Source organism: Aspergillus flavus, chromosome 2, assembly GCF_009017415.1.
Source record: "Aspergillus flavus chromosome 2, complete sequence".
Lineage (NCBI taxonomy): Eukaryota > Fungi > Ascomycota > Eurotiomycetes > Eurotiales > Aspergillaceae > Aspergillus > Aspergillus flavus.
Genome location: NC_092409.1, coordinates 962998 through 983426, shown reverse-complemented (window position 1 = coordinate 983426; position 20429 = coordinate 962998). Strand labels below are relative to the sequence as shown.

Sequence of the window (20429 nt, the reverse complement as noted above, 5' to 3'; positions counted from 1 at the left end):
CGATATCGGCCAGTCGGACGAGGGGTTGATCGCGGAACATCGATTGTCCGTTCACGCCTTTTGCCTCAAGACTGGAAATGGAAGGCGGTCTGGATACACTGGCCCACGTGGAGGGGGCAATTCCCCCACCAGATTCACCGCCCTCAAACTGACTCACTATCTTATCAGTCCTGCCGCCTCATTTTCTCCTCCAGGGTATGTAGCAATAACACTTAGTAGTGTTCAACATATACATCCAGCGCTCCTGGAAGTATACCATGATGCAAAGGCTTTCTGAGAAATGTAGTTCCCTTCTTCCTTCTTTTTCAGTGATCAATCTACCCTTCTAGCCATAAGTGTTGTCCACTGCATCTAACCATATCATCTAATATATATTCTCATACCATGAACCTACACACTCACGATGTAATGAGAGTTAGTATCAAAAAGAACTTTGATGGGGAAAAGAAATTCACGCTCAACACCATTCCGTACTACATTTTCCGTCCTTATTGGCCCATATACAAACTTAAACACAGTCATGATTTAGAAAAGCGTTAGCTGGGCCGACAAGTCAGAATCCAAAGTCCCCTCAAGCTCAGCCAAACTTCGCTGTTTTGTTACAAAAGGAAAACAAACACAACATACTAACCTTAATTGAATCACCAGAAAGGACTCAATGTCCGCTTGCATCCTCCGAATACCACATGAAGTCATGTGGCCTCAGGCATTTAAGATCACCACATAGACGAAGGTTGATCTGATTGCGGCTTTATCACTTCGTAAGACCACGGTAGCCCATGGACTGATTTCCGTTAACCAGCCCTAACTTTGTGAGTATCCTACGCTTTCGGAATGGGCATGTGTGGAGAGTATTAGGTAGTCAATTTTATTGATCTTGCGTTGCAGATACTGGTGTTCGAATCCATGCCTAAGAGAAGATGACGCTTATATTGGTTGGTAAGACATTCCTTGCGAAAGGACAGACCAGGGATTTCTGTCGCAAGGCAAGTGAGTTGAGCTAAAGCCCGGGGTACCGACAGGTACTGATCGCCGTCCACACTACCCGTTTTAGTCATGATTTATGAGATGGGTTAGAGAATGCAAGGGTGAGATGCCTAGAATGGACACGGATATATATGCCCGAGTCCCTTAAGCGGTTCTAAGTGGTTGACTCCTGGATGGAAATTCCAAGAAGCTGTTTTGTCATGAAGGTCGCTTTCCTTTACAGCCCGAAGTTGAAGAAGGCATTTTCCATGATCTGCGAAAACCCTCAGTAAAGGGATTGATATAATCTACACGGTTTGCTGGCTTAATATTAGTCTCAAACGTACTCCAGCTGTTATGGTGAATATACTGATGCTTTTGGAGGTGTTCTTGAGAGAGCGGAATTGTAACATCAGCTTCATGAGAGCGTTCTCAAATCGATTCATCACTATACCTGCCTCATTACCGGAACCTGATTTATATTGTGGATATGAAAGGCACCTCTAGATGGGATTATTGAAAAAGTCGTCAGGGCACAAGGGCCGCCAATATGTAGCGCGTGTGACACCACTAGCACGGAGCCTTCAGAGTCTAGGCCTGCTGAAATTCTGGAGACACTACAAAGGGCACAAAAAAAAAAAAAAAAAAAAAAAAAAGGAAGAAAGAGAAGAAAGAGAAGAAAGAAAACCATAAAGAACGATTTAAAAAAGTGATATAATAATCAATTTTACTAATGATAATGCTAGTATAGGTTTAGTCGAACAAGCCCAGAATCGCCCAAGTTATCAACAACAGCCAGTCACCACAAGCATAGGATTACCACGACTAGAGACCTGGAGATGTCTATGGTTATGACATAGGCGTCCTAGGCATCATCATCTATCAGGAAGAGTTGGCTCTTGCTCACAACACGTCGCAATGAGTTGGATTCTCTTATACCTTCTCTGATATCGAACCGATTGCATCACCAGTCCTTTGTCGGGGGTTTTCCGAAACATACGGGACGAAGTGCAGGTTAGTTCTAGTGCCACAGTTCCTTCAAGTCCGTTCGCGTTCCAGCTTTCCCGTGCGGGATCCACTTCATAATAAGCAAGTTGCATATGTCCCCGGACAAATATAGGTGGTTTACCGTACGATGCTTCTCTTTGTTGGAGAGTCGGGTCAATTCATTCCCGGAAATCAATACCGCGCGAGTAATGCTGAACAGTTATGTGTTGAAATCTCGGCATCCCGCCGATCCAATTCATGGAGCCAAGACATTCCTCCCAAAGTCACCCCACGCTTTTAAGTGAACGATCTGGGGTACATCCAATGAGGAGACTGCCCCTCCGGCTAAACTTCGGGAATCTGCCCTTTCTTTGTGTTCGGACCATTTCTCTTGAGTCTTCGGATTTGCTCACCGGTGTCAGTTCTTGTTTTCGGCATAATCTACGACAAGTTACGCACGGATAGAAGACGGTTCACCAGATGAATGCGGTCATTTGGTCGGCTTCATGACGTCAGGCTACCAATTACGAATCGCTCCTGGTTCATCTCGGCCTTGCTGGGGTCAACGTTCCGTAGGTACATGGCAGGTTCAACGCGAGATCGTCGAACCTTGTCCTCTTTCATTGGTCCCCAATAGTCCGAATGCGGCACGTTCCGACAGGTTCTACTCCAAGAACTACATTATAATTGCTGCACTATTAGTTTAGCATGCTCTCTCATGTGGTTGCGAGTCATTAGAATTGGCTATTTCCGCATATCCGGAATAAGAAACCAACACCAGGGCCTGGTTACCACTCGTTGCGACTATGTTGCAGGGAGCTGGAGCAATAGATAATGTTAAGATTTATTGAAAAAGCACTCAGGTACGGCAGAGAGCTTCCATGTGCTCTCGCATTTTCTCCGTGCTCGCTGCGGTGCCGGCCGAACACGCGAGGGAAAAAATCTGCAAGAATCACCCGTGACCCCGCGAACGGAATATGGGGAACGGAGTTGTGGGGAACCCTGCCGACCACGCGATTCGAAGCGAGCCCCGTGGGGTTGTGGGTCCGGTCTCGGTAACCCTGGCATCAATTCCCTCAACAATACCCCGTACTACGGACCCTACGGTAGCGACTCAACCGTCGGCTGGCAAGAATTTTTTGTAGCCGTCGGGGAGGTCTATAAGTAGTGGCTGCTGCTCTACAATGATTGCGAGATGACTTCAGTAGAGCTGCTTTGAGGTCCGAACAACAACCCAGGTGCGAACCATGGCCAGCATTGCTCATCTTGTTGTCTCTGGCCTGTTGGCTGCAACTGCAGTCAATGGCCAGAACTACGGCGGATCTGGTCGAAGCGACGACGCTTTCAGCTATGTTCAACCCCGTAACACAACTATCCTCGGCCAGTACGGACATTCGCCAGCTGTGCTTCCGTCGCGTATGTCCCAATCCACAACTTAACCTATGGCCTAGTGTGACTGACTTCCATTATAGCCAATGCGACTGGAGCAGGTGGCTGGGAAGAAGCCCTTGCCAAGGCCCAGCAGTTTGTTGCCCAGTTGACACTCGAAGAGAAGGCTGACATGGTCACTGGCCAGCCCGGGCCTTGCGTTGGAAACATCGTGGCAATCCCTCGACTGGGTTTTAAGGGTCTCTGCTTACAGGATGGCCCCTTGGCCATTCGTGTGGCTGACTATGCCAGCGTCTTCTCCGCTGGCGTCACGGCAGCATCGACTTGGGACAAAGACATCCTGTATGAACGAGGAGTCGCCATGGGAGAGGAGTTCAAGGGCAAAGGTGCCCATGTCGCTCTCGGACCTGTAGCTGGCCCTCTGGGACGCTCAGGCTACGGAGGGAGAAACTGGGAGGGCTTTGCAGCAGACCCTTACCTGACTGGTGTCGCCATGGAACGTACCATTCAGGGTTACCAGGATGCCGGTGTTCAAGCCTGTGCGAAGCATTTCATCGGCAATGAACAAGAGACCCAACGTAATCCAAACTATAACCCTAACGGCACGTTGACAGATGTCATCCAGGAAGCCATTTCCTCCAATATTGACGACCGAACTATTCACGAACTATACCTCTGGCCATTCGCCAACGCTGCCCGTGCCAAGGTTGCTAGCGTTATGTGCTCATACCAGCGCCTCAACGGCTCCTATGCCTGCCAGAACTCGAAGGTTCTCAATGGCCTCCTAAAGGAGGAGCTCGGCTTCCAAGGCTATGTCCAGTCTGACTGGGGTGGTACTCACTCTGGTGTCTCCTCTATCGAGGGGGGTCTTGATATGAACATGCCGGGAGGTCTCGGGCAGTATGGCCAAACCCCCGAAGCGGGCTCGTTCTTTGGAAAGAACGTCACCTTCGCTGTCAACAATGGAACCGTTGATATATCTCGTGTGGATGATATGATTGTCCGTATCATGACGCCTTACTACTGGCTCGGCCAGGACCAAGGCTACCCCGAGATTGACCCTTCTTCTGCGGACCTCAACACATTCTCACCCCGGTCTACTTGGCTTCGTGAGTTCAATCTGACTGGGGAGCGTAGCCGCGATGTCCGTGGAGACCATGGTGAGCTCATCCGTAGACACGGAGCTGAAGCCACCATCCTACTCAAGAACGAGAACAAGGCCCTGCCCTTGAAGGCCCCTAAGTCAATCGCTGTCTTCGGTAATGATGCTGGTGATACAACTGAGGGCGCCGTCAACAAGGCTACCTTTGAATTTGGCACTCTCGCTGCCGGTGGCGGCTCGGGAACTGGTCGTTTCACATATCTGGTCACACCGCTTGAGGCCCTGAAGGCGCGTGGCAAGCAGGACAACACTCTGGTTCAGTGGTGGTTGAACAACACCCTTATCGCCGATTCAGACGTAACTAGCCTTTGGGTACCCACACCACCTGACGCCTGTCTCGTCTTCCTCAAGACCTGGGCCGAAGAGGGCTCCGACCGCGAGTACCTCTCGGTGGATTGGAATGGAAACGAGGTTGTCGACTCGGTCGCTTCGAAGTGTAATAACACTATCGTCGTTACCCACTCGTCTGGCATCAATGAGCTTCCTTTTGCCAACCACCCCAACGTCACTGCCATTGTCGCCGCCCACTACCCCGGACAGGAGTCTGGTAACTCCATCGTCGATATTCTCTACGGTGATGTCAACCCCTCCGGCAAGCTGCCATACACTATTGCCAAGAACGGTAGCGATTACAATGCGCCACCCACGACTGCCGTAGAAACTACCGGCGCGGACGATTGGCAGGCATGGTTCGACGAGAAGCTTGAGATCGATTACCGTTACTTCGATGCCCACAACATCTCCGTGCTTTACGAATTCGGCTTCGGTCTGTCCTACACGACCTTCAGTCTTTCCGATATCAAGACTGAGCCTCTGGCCGAGTCCATCTCCTCGGTCCCCGAACAACTCCCCATTCAGCCCGGTGGAAACCCCGCGCTGTGGGAAAGCGTGTACAACGTGTCAGTCACTGTCACGAACACTGGTGATGTCAAGGGAGCGACCGTCCCTCAACTCTATGTTACCTTCCCCGACAGCGCCCCTGCTGGAACTCCGCCTAAGCAGCTCCGTGGATTCGACAAGGTGTCCCTGGCACCTGGTGAGTCACAGACTGTCGGATTTGAGCTCATGCGCAGAGATCTGAGCTACTGGGATGTCGTGTCGCAGGAGTGGCTGATTCCCGAGGGCGAGTTCACCATCCGGGTGGGCTTCAGCAGCAGAGATTTGAGCCAGGAGACCAAGATTACTCCTGTCACGGCTTAAGGAGGGTTATAAGGCATAATGGCGCTATGCAATGATGAAATTTTGAAATGAGTTTATGTACCTCTCTAGTAATATGGCCTATGCTGTTTATATAGAGGCTATAATCACGAACAATCTAATGGTTCACGCAATATATACATCATGCTCCTGATAGTCTATCCCTAAAGTCGCTTCACCTGCCGTGAATAGTTGGCAGATGGACATGTAGGCACATAGCCCCAAGCCCTCGCAACCAGAGCGTCGGATATCAGTCTTCAAAGCAGGCCACACAAAGGAACGTGGGACCCCCCACTAAGAAGATTATCAGATAGACTAAACTCCATAAAATCGACCGCAGGAGAAAACGGATTTGTGACTAAAGAGCCAATCGCTCAGAATCATCGGAGGGCAAGGCAAAGTTGAGTCCAGTTGCATGATCAGATAATACGTTATTGTCACTAAAACTGTGGCTCAAAGAGTTCTTTAAATCTGGAATTAGCGGTTCCTCCGAGGATGAGTACCGTACAAAGCACGACCACAGCATTTTCATATTCAATCGTCCTAACGTGTTTATCAGAAGCCGATATCATCGTTCTCACGACAGGCTCCCAGGTGTTGCAATTCCTAGCGCCGATAGAGATACTGGGATGACGCGGGGTCTCATTCAATATACAGTGGGAAAAGCCCAGAGGGCACGGGCGTCCTACGGTACACATGTCCACAACATGGGCATAATGTAAGTAGAAGTGTGTGTCAAGCATCGCATTGCGTGCCTGACAGTGAATTTAGTCTTGGACCAAACGTGTTCCGGCAAACAGCTCATCCTTATTTGCCTGCGAAAAGTAGGCTTCCTATGCAGTCAAGTCTCTATTCATACCTCAGTTGGACCGGAGGACTCATGTATTTGAAGTGAAACAATCAGCAGAAGAAAATTACACGAAGCATATGCAACTGCGATTAAAGAAGATGGTGTTCCCTGGCGAATCTTTCAACTGGTACATTGGCAAGCATGGCCGGAACGCAGAGCCAACTAAGGCGGGCAGGCTTTTGGTATGAAACCTGTTTTCATGATTGGGATGAATTCAAAAGGGTGGTGTCTATTTCTGACCAGGCTAGCTATCCGTTTTTAGAGATGTCTCAGACTGTATTCATGGTCCGCCAAAGTGCTCTTGATAGTTGTAGCATTGCTATGTCTTCAGCACACAGTGGTAAGGCAAGATCAATGCGCTCAGTATTGCTCGGGGGTTGAGTGCTTAGAGATGCCGATGCCCTCCTTGCTTATCTATTAGTTTAGTATATTCTTGAACTGCCAGTTGAATTTAATATGTATTGTGTATGGGAATAGCCCTTGCTAAGGAGTAGTCTTCCGTAGAACTACGCACTGGCTAAGTATCCCAACATATAACACTATCTGTGCCCAACATTGTTCCTACTCTCGATCAATCTTCCATATTCTGGTTCAATAAATAACTCTAATTATGTCTGGCGGGAGTTTGTAACAAAATTCTGTCGAGCTTGGGATTCCTAAAAACGTAGGCCTAAACGACGGTCGTTTCCGACAGCTCGGCTATTAGTGGTTTAGAGCTGTATACACTACCACCCCACATCTTCTGATTGGACGGACCCAATAGCGAACCCGAGATTACTATTATTGGAGGATTGCTTACTGACGGGGTGTGGCCCCAGCGATCTCGGACAAGAAGGGGTGATCGTATGTTGTATTCTTTCCGGGTTGCAATGCATCGTAAGGCAAAAAAATATGGGATGTAGAGTTTCAAGTTATGAATAATGGGACTATTCTAAATATTCAACAATACACGCTAAGTAAATTCTAAATACATGTCACCAGATATGTGATACATTCTTGCTCCAATGTTATGTTCTCCTGCTTTGAGCGACTGTACACTGCTGCCCATAGATGGGCCAAGTTCATCCCTAAGAACTCCGGGTCTCAAGGACATATAAGAAAAAAAAAAAAAAGAGAGATAAACGAGACAGAATCAGAACGACTGTTATAAACAAACATAGTTCGACAAGACGATTGGCAGAAACAATAACGTAAATACGTTAGTTTCGAGTCAGGTATATCAACGGTTTGTACATATCAAAATCACAACAAGAGGATATATTGAACATAGTAGACAATTCGGGGTATGGAAATAACAAAGGAAATCGGTTGGAACATATTAATAATAAAAGAAGGGCGTCTGGTACTAATGTGGTATGGTGCGTGATGATTATGATGGCTGATAAACTAATTGGCACTCCGGAGGGTGAAACCAATCCGACTGAGGAGGAAAAGGCGTGACCAGGTCTGGTTGGTGCATGAGCATTCCGGAGGGTGCAGTAGTGTAGATTCGCGCAGCAGAGTCATGGGTCACATTCTCTGGTAACATGCCATAGCTCATTGTCATCGGCCATTGAGAGGATGTTAGTTCCGCTTTTGGATGCTCCATGGCTGGATTGTAATAGTCGAGAGCAGGATGTATGAACCTTAATTGAGCGTCAGTCACTACTGTGCGTTGAAATTATATCAACCTCCTGGGGTGGTCCAGAAGAGCTGTCAACATTTTAGAGCCACTAGTAACATACCGTGAATGGTATCCAGGGGAAATGTGATGATACTCCCATGATGGGGTGTTTGCTGACATGGCTGAGGCAGAAGAATGGAAAGAATCATGAGGGATAATTCCACTTGCTGTTTGCGTTTCATGCATAGTATCACCCCTTTCGGGTGTATAGAAATCGTCCTTCGTAGTAGAGTGGCTTGTAGATGCTGAATGTGCCATGTCGTCCCCACTGTAAACAGGCGACTTGAAGCAACTTTCATTGCTCAGGTCTTCACAGTGACTCATGATAAACTTGTTCTGACTGCGACGACGGGATAGCTTGGTGACACCCCATTTTTTCAAGCGACTCCGCAACTGAGTCTCACTGTGGAGGAATAGTCGATCGGTCAGGGCATTGTCTCTCTCAGGGCCCTTTGGGTGCCTCACCTTGGATTGAAAGTGTCCGAGCGAATCCTTTTGAGGACTTGTTTGAGAGGCCATTCTTCCTCTTGGTAGAGTTTGATGATTAAGCCTCTCTTCATCTCCCACATTCTAAAAGAGATTGTGTGTTTCATCGTGGATGGTGTTCATTCAATTGTTGAGTCTATGCCAGGCTGGATGTCAACAAAGCATCGTGCGAAAGCAAGGGATCCTCTTGAAACATATATAGAACTATGAACTTAGAACAATTCTGGGAAAGGAAAATGCGGACTAGATAAAAGTGCCCATGAGCCACAAGCCACCAGGGTTACAGGCCGATCGCGCAGGCACAAAGTCTAAAGCAAGGATGTCGACCAGGGTAAGGGTATGGCTCGCCACGTGTGATGAGCAATTCAACTGCGATAGTCCCGGGGCCCACCCTTGGATGAACGCCCTCCCGTTTCATCTCCAAGTTTTAGACTTCCTGAATACCCCTACCCTTGACAATCTTGTTCGAGGCTGTACCCACCTTCGTCCAGACGGCCCCTCGCCCCTAACTCTCGTGAATCCTCGGGTGGAGACGTACGCCATCGCGATTTCATGGATTGCTCTTCGATCTTGAACCCTTTTTTTGCCCATTCTAAATGTACCGAAATCGAGTCGCATGAGACGGTGTTCCCGCGGTAGATCCATGGACGGTACTCCCATGATCGTCCGGATGCCCCCAGTACGATCAATTACCAATGAGGCATATCTGTGATCGTGTTGTCTGGTGACCTTTCGGCCGGAACTGAAGAAGTACGCTTGAGGACACTAAGGTGTGAGAGTGGGTCATTGAACCATGGAATACTTTTCCTCTATTGTCCTCGGCTAAGTCGCATCAGACATGGATCACAATGCGGGTGATTGGCCACTTCACACGCTGGACGCATCACTCTAATGTGGGGGTCTCGGGCACGGTTATCTGTCCACCCAAAGCATGCTTCTGTCAAGGCTTTTCGGCTGCCCTTTTCCGGATATGTTCGGATTCCGTCCGCAACTTTAGTCACACCCAAACCGTATCCTGTCCGGCTCCCTACCACAACATCCAAGATGTGCCGGTATCTTTCCACCTTCCAAAAATGTAATACGTAAGGTTTGCCGGGATGTGGCGCGTGGGGGTGTAGGTGCGATGGAGAGTCGGGACAAACATCCTCTGGCTAGTTTCATCCATAAACAAACTACTGCACAGCTCGCTAGATAGACTTCCGCCCAGATTTGGCACGACTAATTGAGTCTAGAAGTAATGTAAGGACTCGGGATGCATACTAGAAATGTAACTATCTTATTGGAGTTTCAGCAAGGAAGAAGAAAATAGTTGCCGATGGGAATTGTTCATAATAGTGCATATCTTGTAGAAATGGACTCAACGAGCCTTGTCTATCCTGCCGATGGAATGATTCACCCTTGAATGAAGTCATAGGGAGTAAATAATTATGGGTTCTATATGCCGCATTTCTCTGCCTACTATCGTGGCTTTTCCAGACCCAACTCTCCTCTCACCGAGGCAAATGGCGTTACCGAGATGAATGAAGTAAGACGAAGTGTTCTATGGTACACTACACCGAAAGAAGCTGCGTTCAAACCGCAAACATTTGGTAAACTAAGAATAGTCTAGGGGCTACTATACTAGCTGTTAGTTGGGTAGAATTCAACTATACGAGTCCAATACGCTCCCAACATACGATTTATATCAGTCATGCCATTTGGACCAAGCCACAGTCTCCGAACTCTGCTCTAGTGTACAACTATTTAAACAAATGCATTGCATATAGAATAAGATACATGTAAAGTAATCACTAAAATAGCGCACACCTCATCTTCCATCCTTTGGCAGCGGTGGCAGCGGAGGTAGATTATCCTGAACAAACGGTCTTGGACTTGTTACAACGCGGACACTGGTTGTCTTCAGGATTTTCATGTCCTCGCTTTCGAACCCCTGTTGCCGTAGCTGGGCGAACTGCATATGCCTCAGATTCCTCTTTTCTCTTACCTCATCATCACACTTGATATAGTGACTTTGGGGGTTGAACCGGGTTCGCAGATTCATTGATGCCTCATGAATTTCGTTGTTAATGTTGCTATCCCGCGCAAGCTTGCGGATAAGGGAAGCCATTTTCAACTCAATGTTGAGCTTCACGATGTAGGTTACCGGGTGAAACTGGATGTAAACCATTGGGTTCGGCAGGAACATGAGTCCAATGAGAATGGCCTAGAGATAAACTGTGAGAATCATTGGACACCCAGGAAGAAAATGCGTAATTGGGTGGTGGCCTTACGTCCATGAGTACGGAAATGAACATCATTCGCATGTTGAAGCGAACTAGGGGCCCATATTTTTTTAGTCCATTTTGGCGAACCAGTCGCACACGCACTACTCGTAGGAACCAAATATTCAGGCAGGCATCCACGATGCATATTAGTAATTTGGAGATTGGGTCCCAGAAGCGATTAATCAGGACAAAGCTACAAAGAAAGTCAGTGGTGTACCCAAAGGAAATAAGAATAAGGCACTCACGTATGATTGACCGGGGGAGTCATGTGTGCAGGAATCCATATGCAGAATACTGCAATGTTGATTGCTGTTATCAGGCAAGCAGTGCCCCATTTGACTTTCCTCGCTGTCTTCTTCTTTTCCACCACGACGTAGATGCGGTTAATGATGACTTGCATACAACATTGGATCTCGAGGGCCCAGCAGAATAGTAGAAGCGCCAATACAGGTGCACTGGGGGGACAGTATTAGCGCTACAGCGAACTGTATCATATCGGATAGCCAATTGCTCAGGGGGCATACATGACAGGTACAATGCCCTCCAGCACAAGCCACCCCATTACTCCGATTACCACATTGGAAAGTATTTCAATCCAGATGAGAATAACGAAAGGGCTCTTGTAGGGCTTCTCAATTTCTGAAGTCTGCTTAATTGCATTCCAGACTGTAAGGAAACCGAACCCTAGTGTGAACCCCGCCGCCAGTCCGACAAGCTTGAAGTCGCTGACTGAAGGCTCCATCTTCTGACAGGGGCTGAGATAGCACTATAGTCTGCTGTATGTGAATAGGAACAATCCGGGACGTATAATAACTACGTCTGGGAGAGATGTAGACTGATACCGATGGGGTTTATGTGTCTCATACTGACTCAAGTCTACCGGGCTCCCATGGACCCTTCAATCTTACTTTACTAAATTTTGTAGTGCAATCCTGCTATTCTTCACATCGATCCTCCAGGGTCTCGAGTGAGGCAAAGGCCGAGAAAGTCAATTGGCGTGAAGTAATAGCATGAAGACGACGGATACGTTATCCACAAAATGAGACCTACCAGATTTCAGGGACAAACACCACCTAGGAAAAAATAGCCGAGGTGGTATTCCTTCAACAGTACACGTGGGAAGTAGGCCCTATGGGGTTGTATTCATGCCTGACAAACGTTTGATCTGCAAAGATGAGCCATTATTTGGAAACCTAAATCTTTAGCGAACGCGAGGTGATAGACTGAGCCAGACCGTTGAAGCCTAACAAACTATCTGCATGCGTGAACGGGAATTCGGCAAGCAGGAACTAACGCCTGCTGAACTGGACACCCATTTTTTCCGAAGCATTCAAAATTGATAGGAAATATGGGGCCCTGTTGTAAGTTCAGTCGGCCGTTATACACACGTGTTTTAGACCGTATCTGCTCCGGGAAGGGCAATTGGTGATTTCTCTGTCCATGTCCCGTTTAACCTTGCTCGAGATACTTTACACTAGAAAGTTAGGATAGAAAAGCCGGGTGAGCTTAAGGGGGAAGAACGAATCCATAACCATGGGATACAAACCGACCTGCCGAATCGACAACGAACTACAACATAAAATATGCCAAACAATTAAACCATGCACAACTTCCCTGTTTTCGAAGTGGATCTACTGCGCGTGTCTTTTCCACGCTAAGTTCAATGTAGAGTTCATGTCCAAAAAAAGCAACCGGGCTCAGAATCCATCCGTGGCTGAACCGGTGGATCTCGGGGGATTGACTGGTGGGTTAGACTTTTCCGCTGAGGGTCCAGAACACGGACGTTGGTCTGTCTCCGTTCCCTCAACCCACCATGGCTTGAACTTTGAACAAATCACAATTAAATGCCTTGGAATGATTTGCTTCATGATCCAATGTCAGCTCCATTGTGGCAAAACGATCGTCAGTGCCTCCTATCATACTATCTCCTGGACATATTAGCACCTTCCAGTATAAGGAAAGGTCAAAAGAGCCAGACCCACTGATCTAGTACTTTCTCAGTTAAAGGTCGAGTCTACCTTATCACTCCAGAGCAAACGGTACGCGGGGGTTGTCCGTTGGATCCTTGGATCCTCGAGTGGTGCTCCCTAGGCTACCTGTCGGACATGGACGAGTCGATCATTCTAATACACAGACTAGGTTCTTTTGGAGTATAACTCACTTCACTCGTCTTCATACTAACGCCTTTAAAAAAATAAAAAAGCAAAAAGGGAAGGGGAAACCTAGTTAGGCGAGTACACATACCGATAACAAATTGAATTACATTTTACAATAGAGAGCAAAAAGGCCACAAACAATATAGAGAGTCATGAAAAAATTATTAAAATAAACTAGCTACCTAGATACATAGAGAAAGATGATATCTCCAGAAAGAAAGAAAAGCAAATGACTAGAAGAAAAAGGAAGCGAAGGAAAAAAGGAAAGGAAACGGCCAAGTGCAATACATGAAGTTACTCTATCCGCGGCGATTCAGTGCACATTCGCCTATAGCTTCGACGCTCGAGGGCCAAATATTTCCCCACGGGCGAGCTTCATATGGCTCATAGTAAATGTATCGTTAGCAATTGCTGCGCTTGTGCTGGCATCCAATGCAACTGCAAAGGCAGCAATCATGCCTGCAAGTCTTCTCTTCCCCGAGGGCTCCGCACACCCCAGCATATCCAGACATTCCTTCTGCGATGGGTACAGGGTCCCACCACCCACGGTACCCACCGGTAAGGAGGGAAAATAGATAGTCATTTTCAATTCCTTGCTCTCGTAATCGTATTCAGAGGTGAGATGACTCCAGGAAGCCTCTGCGACACTGCCCGCATCTTGCCCCGTCGACACGAAGATAGCGGCTATAATATTGGCAGTATTGATATTGCAGCCGAACTGGCCATTGCGTATCCCCCCTTCTTTTAGAGCCATTTGAGTACGATATAGACGCTCCGTGCTGCAGCCTAGGATTTCTTGGCATGCAGCGTTGGTAATAGTGCCCCACGCTAGCGCTTCAACTCCCCTAGCTCTCTGCACATTGCCCCAAGAAGGCTTCTTGTCCGACGCCAATTGACCCTCGATGAGGAAGTCTTGGATCTGAAATTGCTTTGCACATCGGTGGGCCCGCAGCATCTCGCAGGCATGCTGCGTGGCCTTGCTGACCATATTCTGCCCTGCAGCATTACCACAAAAGTAGCTGCAGAAAAGATGAACACTAGAGCCAATAACCGAAGCTTGTAGCTCTTGTAGCCGAACGTATCGGCTAGTCGACTCGGCCCATCGGGCAAACTCGTTTCGGAATGATGGGACCGCTCGCGCAAACGCTACTGCATGCGCTGGGCTTGCGAAGAGAAACATCGGCGCACGAGACATGGCCTCACTGAGAACCTCGAACTGCAGGCCACCGCATGCATTGAAGACCTTGCAGCCCCGGCTGCAACTAGCCACCAAGGTCGGCTCACATGTAGCCAATGGTGCATAGTATTCACCCGTCGTCTCAGGGCCCGTGATGCGCAGTGGCCCGGCAATGCCAACTGGGACTTGCACGAAGCCTATGCAGTTTTCGATGCGGACATGTTCGGCCTCATCGATGTGTCGTGTAAGATGTTGCAGTTGGGGACTATCAATGTTCAAGTCAAATTTGGACCGTCCATCGGGCCGGCGTTTGATGGGCTGAGCCTTGGACATAATGAATAACTAGCAATGAGATAATTCTTTGAGGTACAATCTTTGATACAGTGTGCTTGAAACCTAATTATAATTTAAATGTGTTACAGATATTTCTCCTGGGAAGCCCGTTGAAGAAATAGGATGTCCTACCCCGATTTACTCTGGTATAATTCTTTGTCCAAGAGCTCCCCAAGCCATTCTCCAGTTCTTGGACCTGGAAGGATTATCATTGCCGACAATCGCCAAATAAACTTTCCGGTTTATGGAGCCTGCTACCCACAAATGTCCCGAGGATGCTTAGTCTTGGACCCTGGGTCTAGCCGCCGTTCCCAAGAGGAAAAAGGTACCCGTTAACGGAGCTAATGCAAAAAAGGGTGAGGTATTTTACCAATAGCACTGCAAGAGGTTAATGTTTCCGATCAAGTGGATCTGGGCATAGAAAGCAGCCTGAGACATAGCATTGAGAAGTAAAATGACGTGTAGCTCAAACTTATTGAGAACGCCAGCTTGATCTCAACAAATCAGTAACGCTGCTCCCTTGGCCCCACCCATGGTTCCAAGCGCCATCGACCTCTCTCCAGTTGCAATCAACGGCAAAAGATTCCGTTTCAGCCATCCAATGTCTGGCTCGTTGTGCCTGCCATCTCGGAGCCGTGTCGGAGCCGCCAAGAGGCTCAAAAATGAGTCCCAAAGGTGCCAATCGCCTTGTTCTATCGTATACACCATCACATGAACCTAATAATTGTTAATGTGTCAGTGGCTGGCGCCTCAACGATCACATCATGCGCCACGAACTGTAGCGAACTTCTAAGATTCAGTGCAGATCACCTATTCTAAGATTAATGGCGATCACGAACGGGTTGAAGACATGTGTATCTTGGTTCCATGGTCAGGAAGACATTGATGCACCCGCAGAGCTTATTTTGCTTTCCTAACTGGTATGTCTCGATCCAAAATTGAAGTGTCTCTGCCCATGGGAATTTGGTACTGACATTAAGATTCGAATATCCAGCTTCCTATTTTGGACGTTGACAACCTAAAAGGGATATTACAAATCCCTGACTAATACGAGAGACGCAGTCTCAACTGAATAAGTCTCATAACTATGGTCATACACTACGTTAGTATTTCCTGTGTAGTCAGTCTAACTAACCTAACCCCCACTTGGCCTTATCTTTGGCCTCATGTTTCAGATCATCCATTTTCACTGTATGACATAACCTATGCACGAACACAAAATACTAGTGGCAATGGGTTAGAAAATGCAACTTCATATTAGGTTCTGAGGTTTATACAGATAGATCGTGGGGCTAGAACCCTAACGGCGTTGCCCGATCTCAGTCGACTCAAATCCATAGCTTCTTGATTTCTGTTCCCTGGTAAGCATTGGTTCTCGGGACCCAACAATACCCATTGGATCGGGGATAAGGAGATCGATCGCGTGTAAGAAGTAGGAACGTGGACTGATGATTGATCGACGAGCAACGCACCGTCACGTCACTGCTGAAAATAAGGTTGTTCTTTGCCACTTCCTTTGCATCGTTGTCTAAACAGTTCGTGTTCTCTAGGAGCCAGGGGTATTGCTCCGTCATTTCACAGGCAGCAACACACCGACTAGCAGTAGGCTACATAGTCAATGGCCAAACTTGAGGCCAAATGGAATAGTAATCATTTTTCAATGTATATGAATGTTCAGGAAATATGATATCGACATAGAAAAAGGCAATAGCAGCATAAGGAGCAGGCTCCACATGAACAATGTACAACGATATGAGCCGGGCCAACCAATGTAACTAGCACACATGGCGTCTTGATCGTGAAGAAATAAATCTTCTTCTTTATCCTATCCAAACCAAGAGGGTCACCTTGTTAAGCTGACTTTCAACTAGAGAGCTATTGTCGGCGTGACTTTACGTAGCACGACCTGCGTCACCTGGCCTGGATTAGCTTCCTATAACGGTAAAGGACGGCCAGTTTAACTCACCTGGAAGCAAGCCACCTAGCTTTTCTATTATGCATTCGTCATCATCCGAATCTGGTAGCTCCATATTCTCGATGGCTCGCGCGACAAGCTCTGGGTCTAGGTCTCTTCGAAGCAGTCCGCCGAGACCCCCGAGCCCCCCTAACAGGTTACCAATGCTACCCAGACCGCCAGCAGCATTGCTAATAAGGCTTGTGATGTCTCCAAGTCCACTGCCAGCGTCGCCCGCCGCACCAGCAAGGCTGCTGAGGCCCTTTACCCCTTCACCAACAAGGTTGGTCAGATCGCCGAGATTACCACCACCCCCTCCACTACTCTGGCCTCCTCCGCCGCTCTCGCCGCCGCCGCCACCAGCAGCTCCAGCAATAGTGCTGATGAGCTTGGTAATCCCTTGTACACCTTGTCCTATCAGGTTTGCAAGGTCTCCCAGTCCGCCACCAGCAGCGCTACCACCTCCCGATTGCCCTCCAGGGGCAGGTGCTTGAGGGGGAGCACTGGGGGCGGGAGCTGCCATTGCCTTGACACCGACGTTGACCCCAGATGGGGCAGACGGAATCACACTGTCAGGCTGGCGGCGCACCAATGTTTGGGTAGGCGCTGCCAAGATGGATGTCACGAGAGGCAGAATGATGAAGGCTCTCATGGTTGGATGAATGAAATTCTTTGATGGAAACCCGGGAGTAAATAAAAGAGAGATAAAAAGAGGGACTAGAGCACAGCTCTCAAGTGAATGTAGGATGGAAGGGAATGAATGACGAACGAGTGCATTTGAATATACTGATATCCGGTGAGGGCGAGTCTTTTATAACTTGAGCAGTCAGACTCAAAAATCAGAATTCGTATTGTTCACCCCTCAATATAATTGTCTGTTTCATCTCCTCCAGCGTTGCGCTTGTCTACCGACAGCGAGTTTGGGATGCAGTACATGGTGAATTAGATAGGCCGAAGTTGATCTCCATAGAAGCAGAAATCCAAAAGGAGGTACAGACCCTGTTTCACTATTAGATGGGGTTACTTTCACCCACGGACCATACACAATGGGGTATGCGTCGGTGCAATGCTGAGCAACATGAGAGCTTGGGAACTACAAGCATGTCCTGCTTTGACAACCAATGAACTTACAGTCACGCACGTGCTTCTGCTAGTCCTTGGACTGCTTGAGCGAGTCCGTCTTTCTGTAAGTCACCATGATCCGGGGGTGGGCGATGTTTCAGGATGAGACGAGAGATGTACAACATGGTCGCCCTGACGCAGTGGAACGAACCTAATGTGACTGAATTTCGTGACCGATGCTCGTGCTTCTGGTAGAGGAATATTGACCATGTGGTGAGCAGAAGCATCCAGCGCAGATCATCGTTTCACACCAGTTCTTTAGAGTTCATAGGGCTTGGTCACGGGAATCGCACGATTCTGAGCCTGGTATTTGTTAGCATTTGACTTGCTTTCAAACTGATAAGAGATTTTACATCCTCTGTCCGTGTCAGACACACATTCAATTTTTCACATGGCGTAGTGGACCCTTCTGCTGTGATTGTTAAACTTTTTTTTTTTCCATCATCTAAAATGAGCCGGTCTCAATAGACGATAGCTAGCTACCACATATCTTAGTGTATGGGTTTGGATGACATTACAAAGCTAGTCAGGATTACTAGTATTTCAACAGGCCCAAGCAATGAGTGATAATGTTGAATGAGCACGAAGGGTCAAGGGTATGGTGTATTCTGAGATCGATCCAACATGGTGACCTATGACTGGTATGAGCTGAACATTTGCCGACTGTTCCGAGAGCATTTTCAGAAGGGGGTTGGTCTACAGGGAGTCAGACCCTTCTGATCCCTGCATACATTCTTACAATCTGGACATACTCTGTTATCACTATTTAATAATCATCTATATTTCCTCTTTATTCCACCTGACTGATTTCCCCTGTTGCAATGTCTAGGGCCTTCGATCTCCATTTACAATATTAAGCGACATACATTAGCGACTAGTTGCAGGGCACAATAATGTATAAATTGCCAAGGCCCAGGGCCCATGAAGGCTCGTACTCAGTAGTGCATTGGTGGGCACAAAATAATTACTTTTGGATGTCAACTGACAGCCGTTGCCCTAATCTCGTCCATGGTTCTGTACCGTGAATATGGCCCGCCAAGCCCACAGGAATCGACTATATGATACTAACCAGTCTGACTCGAACTCAAATTCACTTTAGTCCCCACTCGAATGCAACCCTGCTTACTAGACTTTTAACAGTTAGTTTGAATCCTCCCCATCTGATCATAGGGCACTAGCTTAGGAAGGGATGCTGTGCGAAATGGTGCCCGAACAGGGCTGTAAGGCAGACGAGTGCCGTGGGATTTGACCTACGGCAAAACAAACTATCCCTAGCAGGGGGCAAAACTTCCCTCTGAAAACGACAAATAAACAAAGGATTTACCTTTAACGTTCCGGAGTTAGATATAATTCTCCGGTCCTTCGAACCGGAGGTCCGACTCAACCCCTAGCCCAGCCACAAACCGTTTGGGCTGAATAACCAATTTTTGGGCTCCTCTGCGAGTCTACTTTGAAGTCGACGCTCGTTAAGAGACTTTAACTTCGAAGGCTTACACTAGTACATCGATGCCCCACGGATCCACCCACTTATAGTATCCACAATCGCCTGACATCATCATCATAAGGTTACATTTCATGTGTCATCGGGGGTTTTTGGAAACCTTTTCTGGTCTGGGACTGTGGGCATCGGCAGAACGGTGATAGCTTGCTAGCGGAAAACTTAAACGCCGTTCTCCCTTTGGTGCCCTGGTCGAGGTCTCCACTGGCGCACGAGGCTATCCTTAGCCTTCTCCGGAGGTGATCTTGTTCTATCCTTGGTTGTTCTTCCGAACTATGGTGATCTAGTTTTGGTGCTCCTTACTAACTGAATATGCAACGCCTTTCGGCTGAAAAGAACGATTAACTAGTTACACCAATGCTCATCTTTTTTAGGCCGCCATATTCTTCGTATGTCAGAATACACATACCCAATGCGTATCTCGAATCGTTAAGATAGTGACATCCGGAAACTAACTTTAGACTAGCTCTACCTCACTATAAAGTCAATTATCGGAGGATTTTATTGGCTTTGCATGCCGACGATGAAACAGGGTATCGCATCCAATACGGGACTTTTATGCCTCCCCGGCTTTCATACCTACGCGCCTCATGGACCTACTTTATCTGAAAATGTGTTGGGAACAGCGCATCTGTATGATTTGTTCAATTCCTTTCCCAACAGCCTTAGCGAGGGTCTGGCCCAATGTGAGGTTGTATTTATAGCAACGCGCATTCAGTCACACGTACTATGTAGCGGAGGATTTTCCGGCGCTAGAGTAGTGCTTTCGCTTATTCTCCTTAGCGATCGACATCGATATAAATGGAAAAAAGAAACATACAGCTACCAGACCCGAATTGGTTAACACGATAAGTCCACACCCGATGAAACATCATGATTGCTGCAATGGGATATCCCCCTGGCGGATGAAACTTGGCCTCGATATGGCCTAGTACAACGTAGATAACCGGTCAGACCTTGGTAGCCACTGCCGGAATACGGCATTATACCAACTTATTCGGTCAATTATCTCCCCTCTCATACCTGCCTCCACTACGAACCATAAACCCTTCTCATGGTAGCTTTGTAAAATCTGTGAGGCCTGTCTCAACCTTCTGATCTCCGGAAATATTAGGAAGGTCGGTACGAAAGGGATGCGATATCGCTACTGCCACTCTCGAGGTCAATGGAACGGGGAAAGATTGGCGAGCGCCACATAAGGCCCGAAGGATCAGTCGAAGAATTT

General features: G+C 47.8%; 5 protein-coding genes across 5 annotated transcripts; 1 reads left to right on the top strand and 4 right to left on the bottom strand.

Annotated features, from left to right (window-relative positions):
• Nucleotides 1-1638: 1638 nt before the first annotated feature.
• F9C07_2276937 (putative glycosyl hydrolase) lies at nt 1639-7223 on the top strand. The gene is made up of 2 exons (XM_041290563.2): nt 1639-3369; nt 3426-7223. The coding sequence occupies exons 1-2, from the start codon at nt 3201-3203 to the stop codon at nt 5702-5704; spliced, it is 2448 nt and encodes an 815-aa protein (XP_041142180.1). The 5' UTR covers nt 1639-3200; the 3' UTR covers nt 5705-7223.
• Nucleotides 7224-7441: 218 nt separating this feature from the next.
• Nucleotides 7442-8846, bottom strand: F9C07_1184386 (uncharacterized protein). The gene is made up of 2 exons (XM_041285150.2): nt 8276-8846; nt 7442-8176 (listed from the first exon to the last, which is right to left on the bottom strand). Exons 1-2 carry the CDS (start codon nt 8731-8733, stop codon nt 7921-7923), a joined length of 714 nt encoding a protein of 237 aa, XP_041142179.1. The 5' UTR covers nt 8734-8846; the 3' UTR covers nt 7442-7920.
• Nucleotides 8847-10507: 1661 nt separating this feature from the next.
• Nucleotides 10508-11706, bottom strand: F9C07_9735 (uncharacterized protein; the record flags this gene model as incomplete). The annotated part of the gene is made up of 4 exons (XM_071511934.1): nt 10508-10903; nt 10971-11157; nt 11210-11419; nt 11489-11706. The coding sequence occupies 4 exons, from the start codon at nt 11704-11706 to the stop codon at nt 10508-10510; spliced, it is 1011 nt and encodes a 336-aa protein (XP_071363561.1).
• Nucleotides 11707-13262: 1556 nt separating this feature from the next.
• On the bottom strand, nt 13263-14902 carry F9C07_1184365 (hydroxymethylglutaryl-CoA reductase). Its single transcript, XM_041285149.2, has one exon. The coding sequence runs from the start codon at nt 14628-14630 to the stop codon at nt 13449-13451; it is 1182 nt and encodes a 393-aa protein (XP_041142177.1). The 5' UTR covers nt 14631-14902; the 3' UTR covers nt 13263-13448.
• Nucleotides 14903-16380: 1478 nt separating this feature from the next.
• Nucleotides 16381-17477, bottom strand: F9C07_1184348 (uncharacterized protein). The gene has a single exon (XM_071507709.1). It carries the CDS (start codon nt 17234-17236, stop codon nt 16556-16558), a length of 681 nt encoding a protein of 226 aa, XP_071363560.1. The 5' UTR covers nt 17237-17477; the 3' UTR covers nt 16381-16555.
• Nucleotides 17478-20429: the final 2952 nt, after the last annotated feature.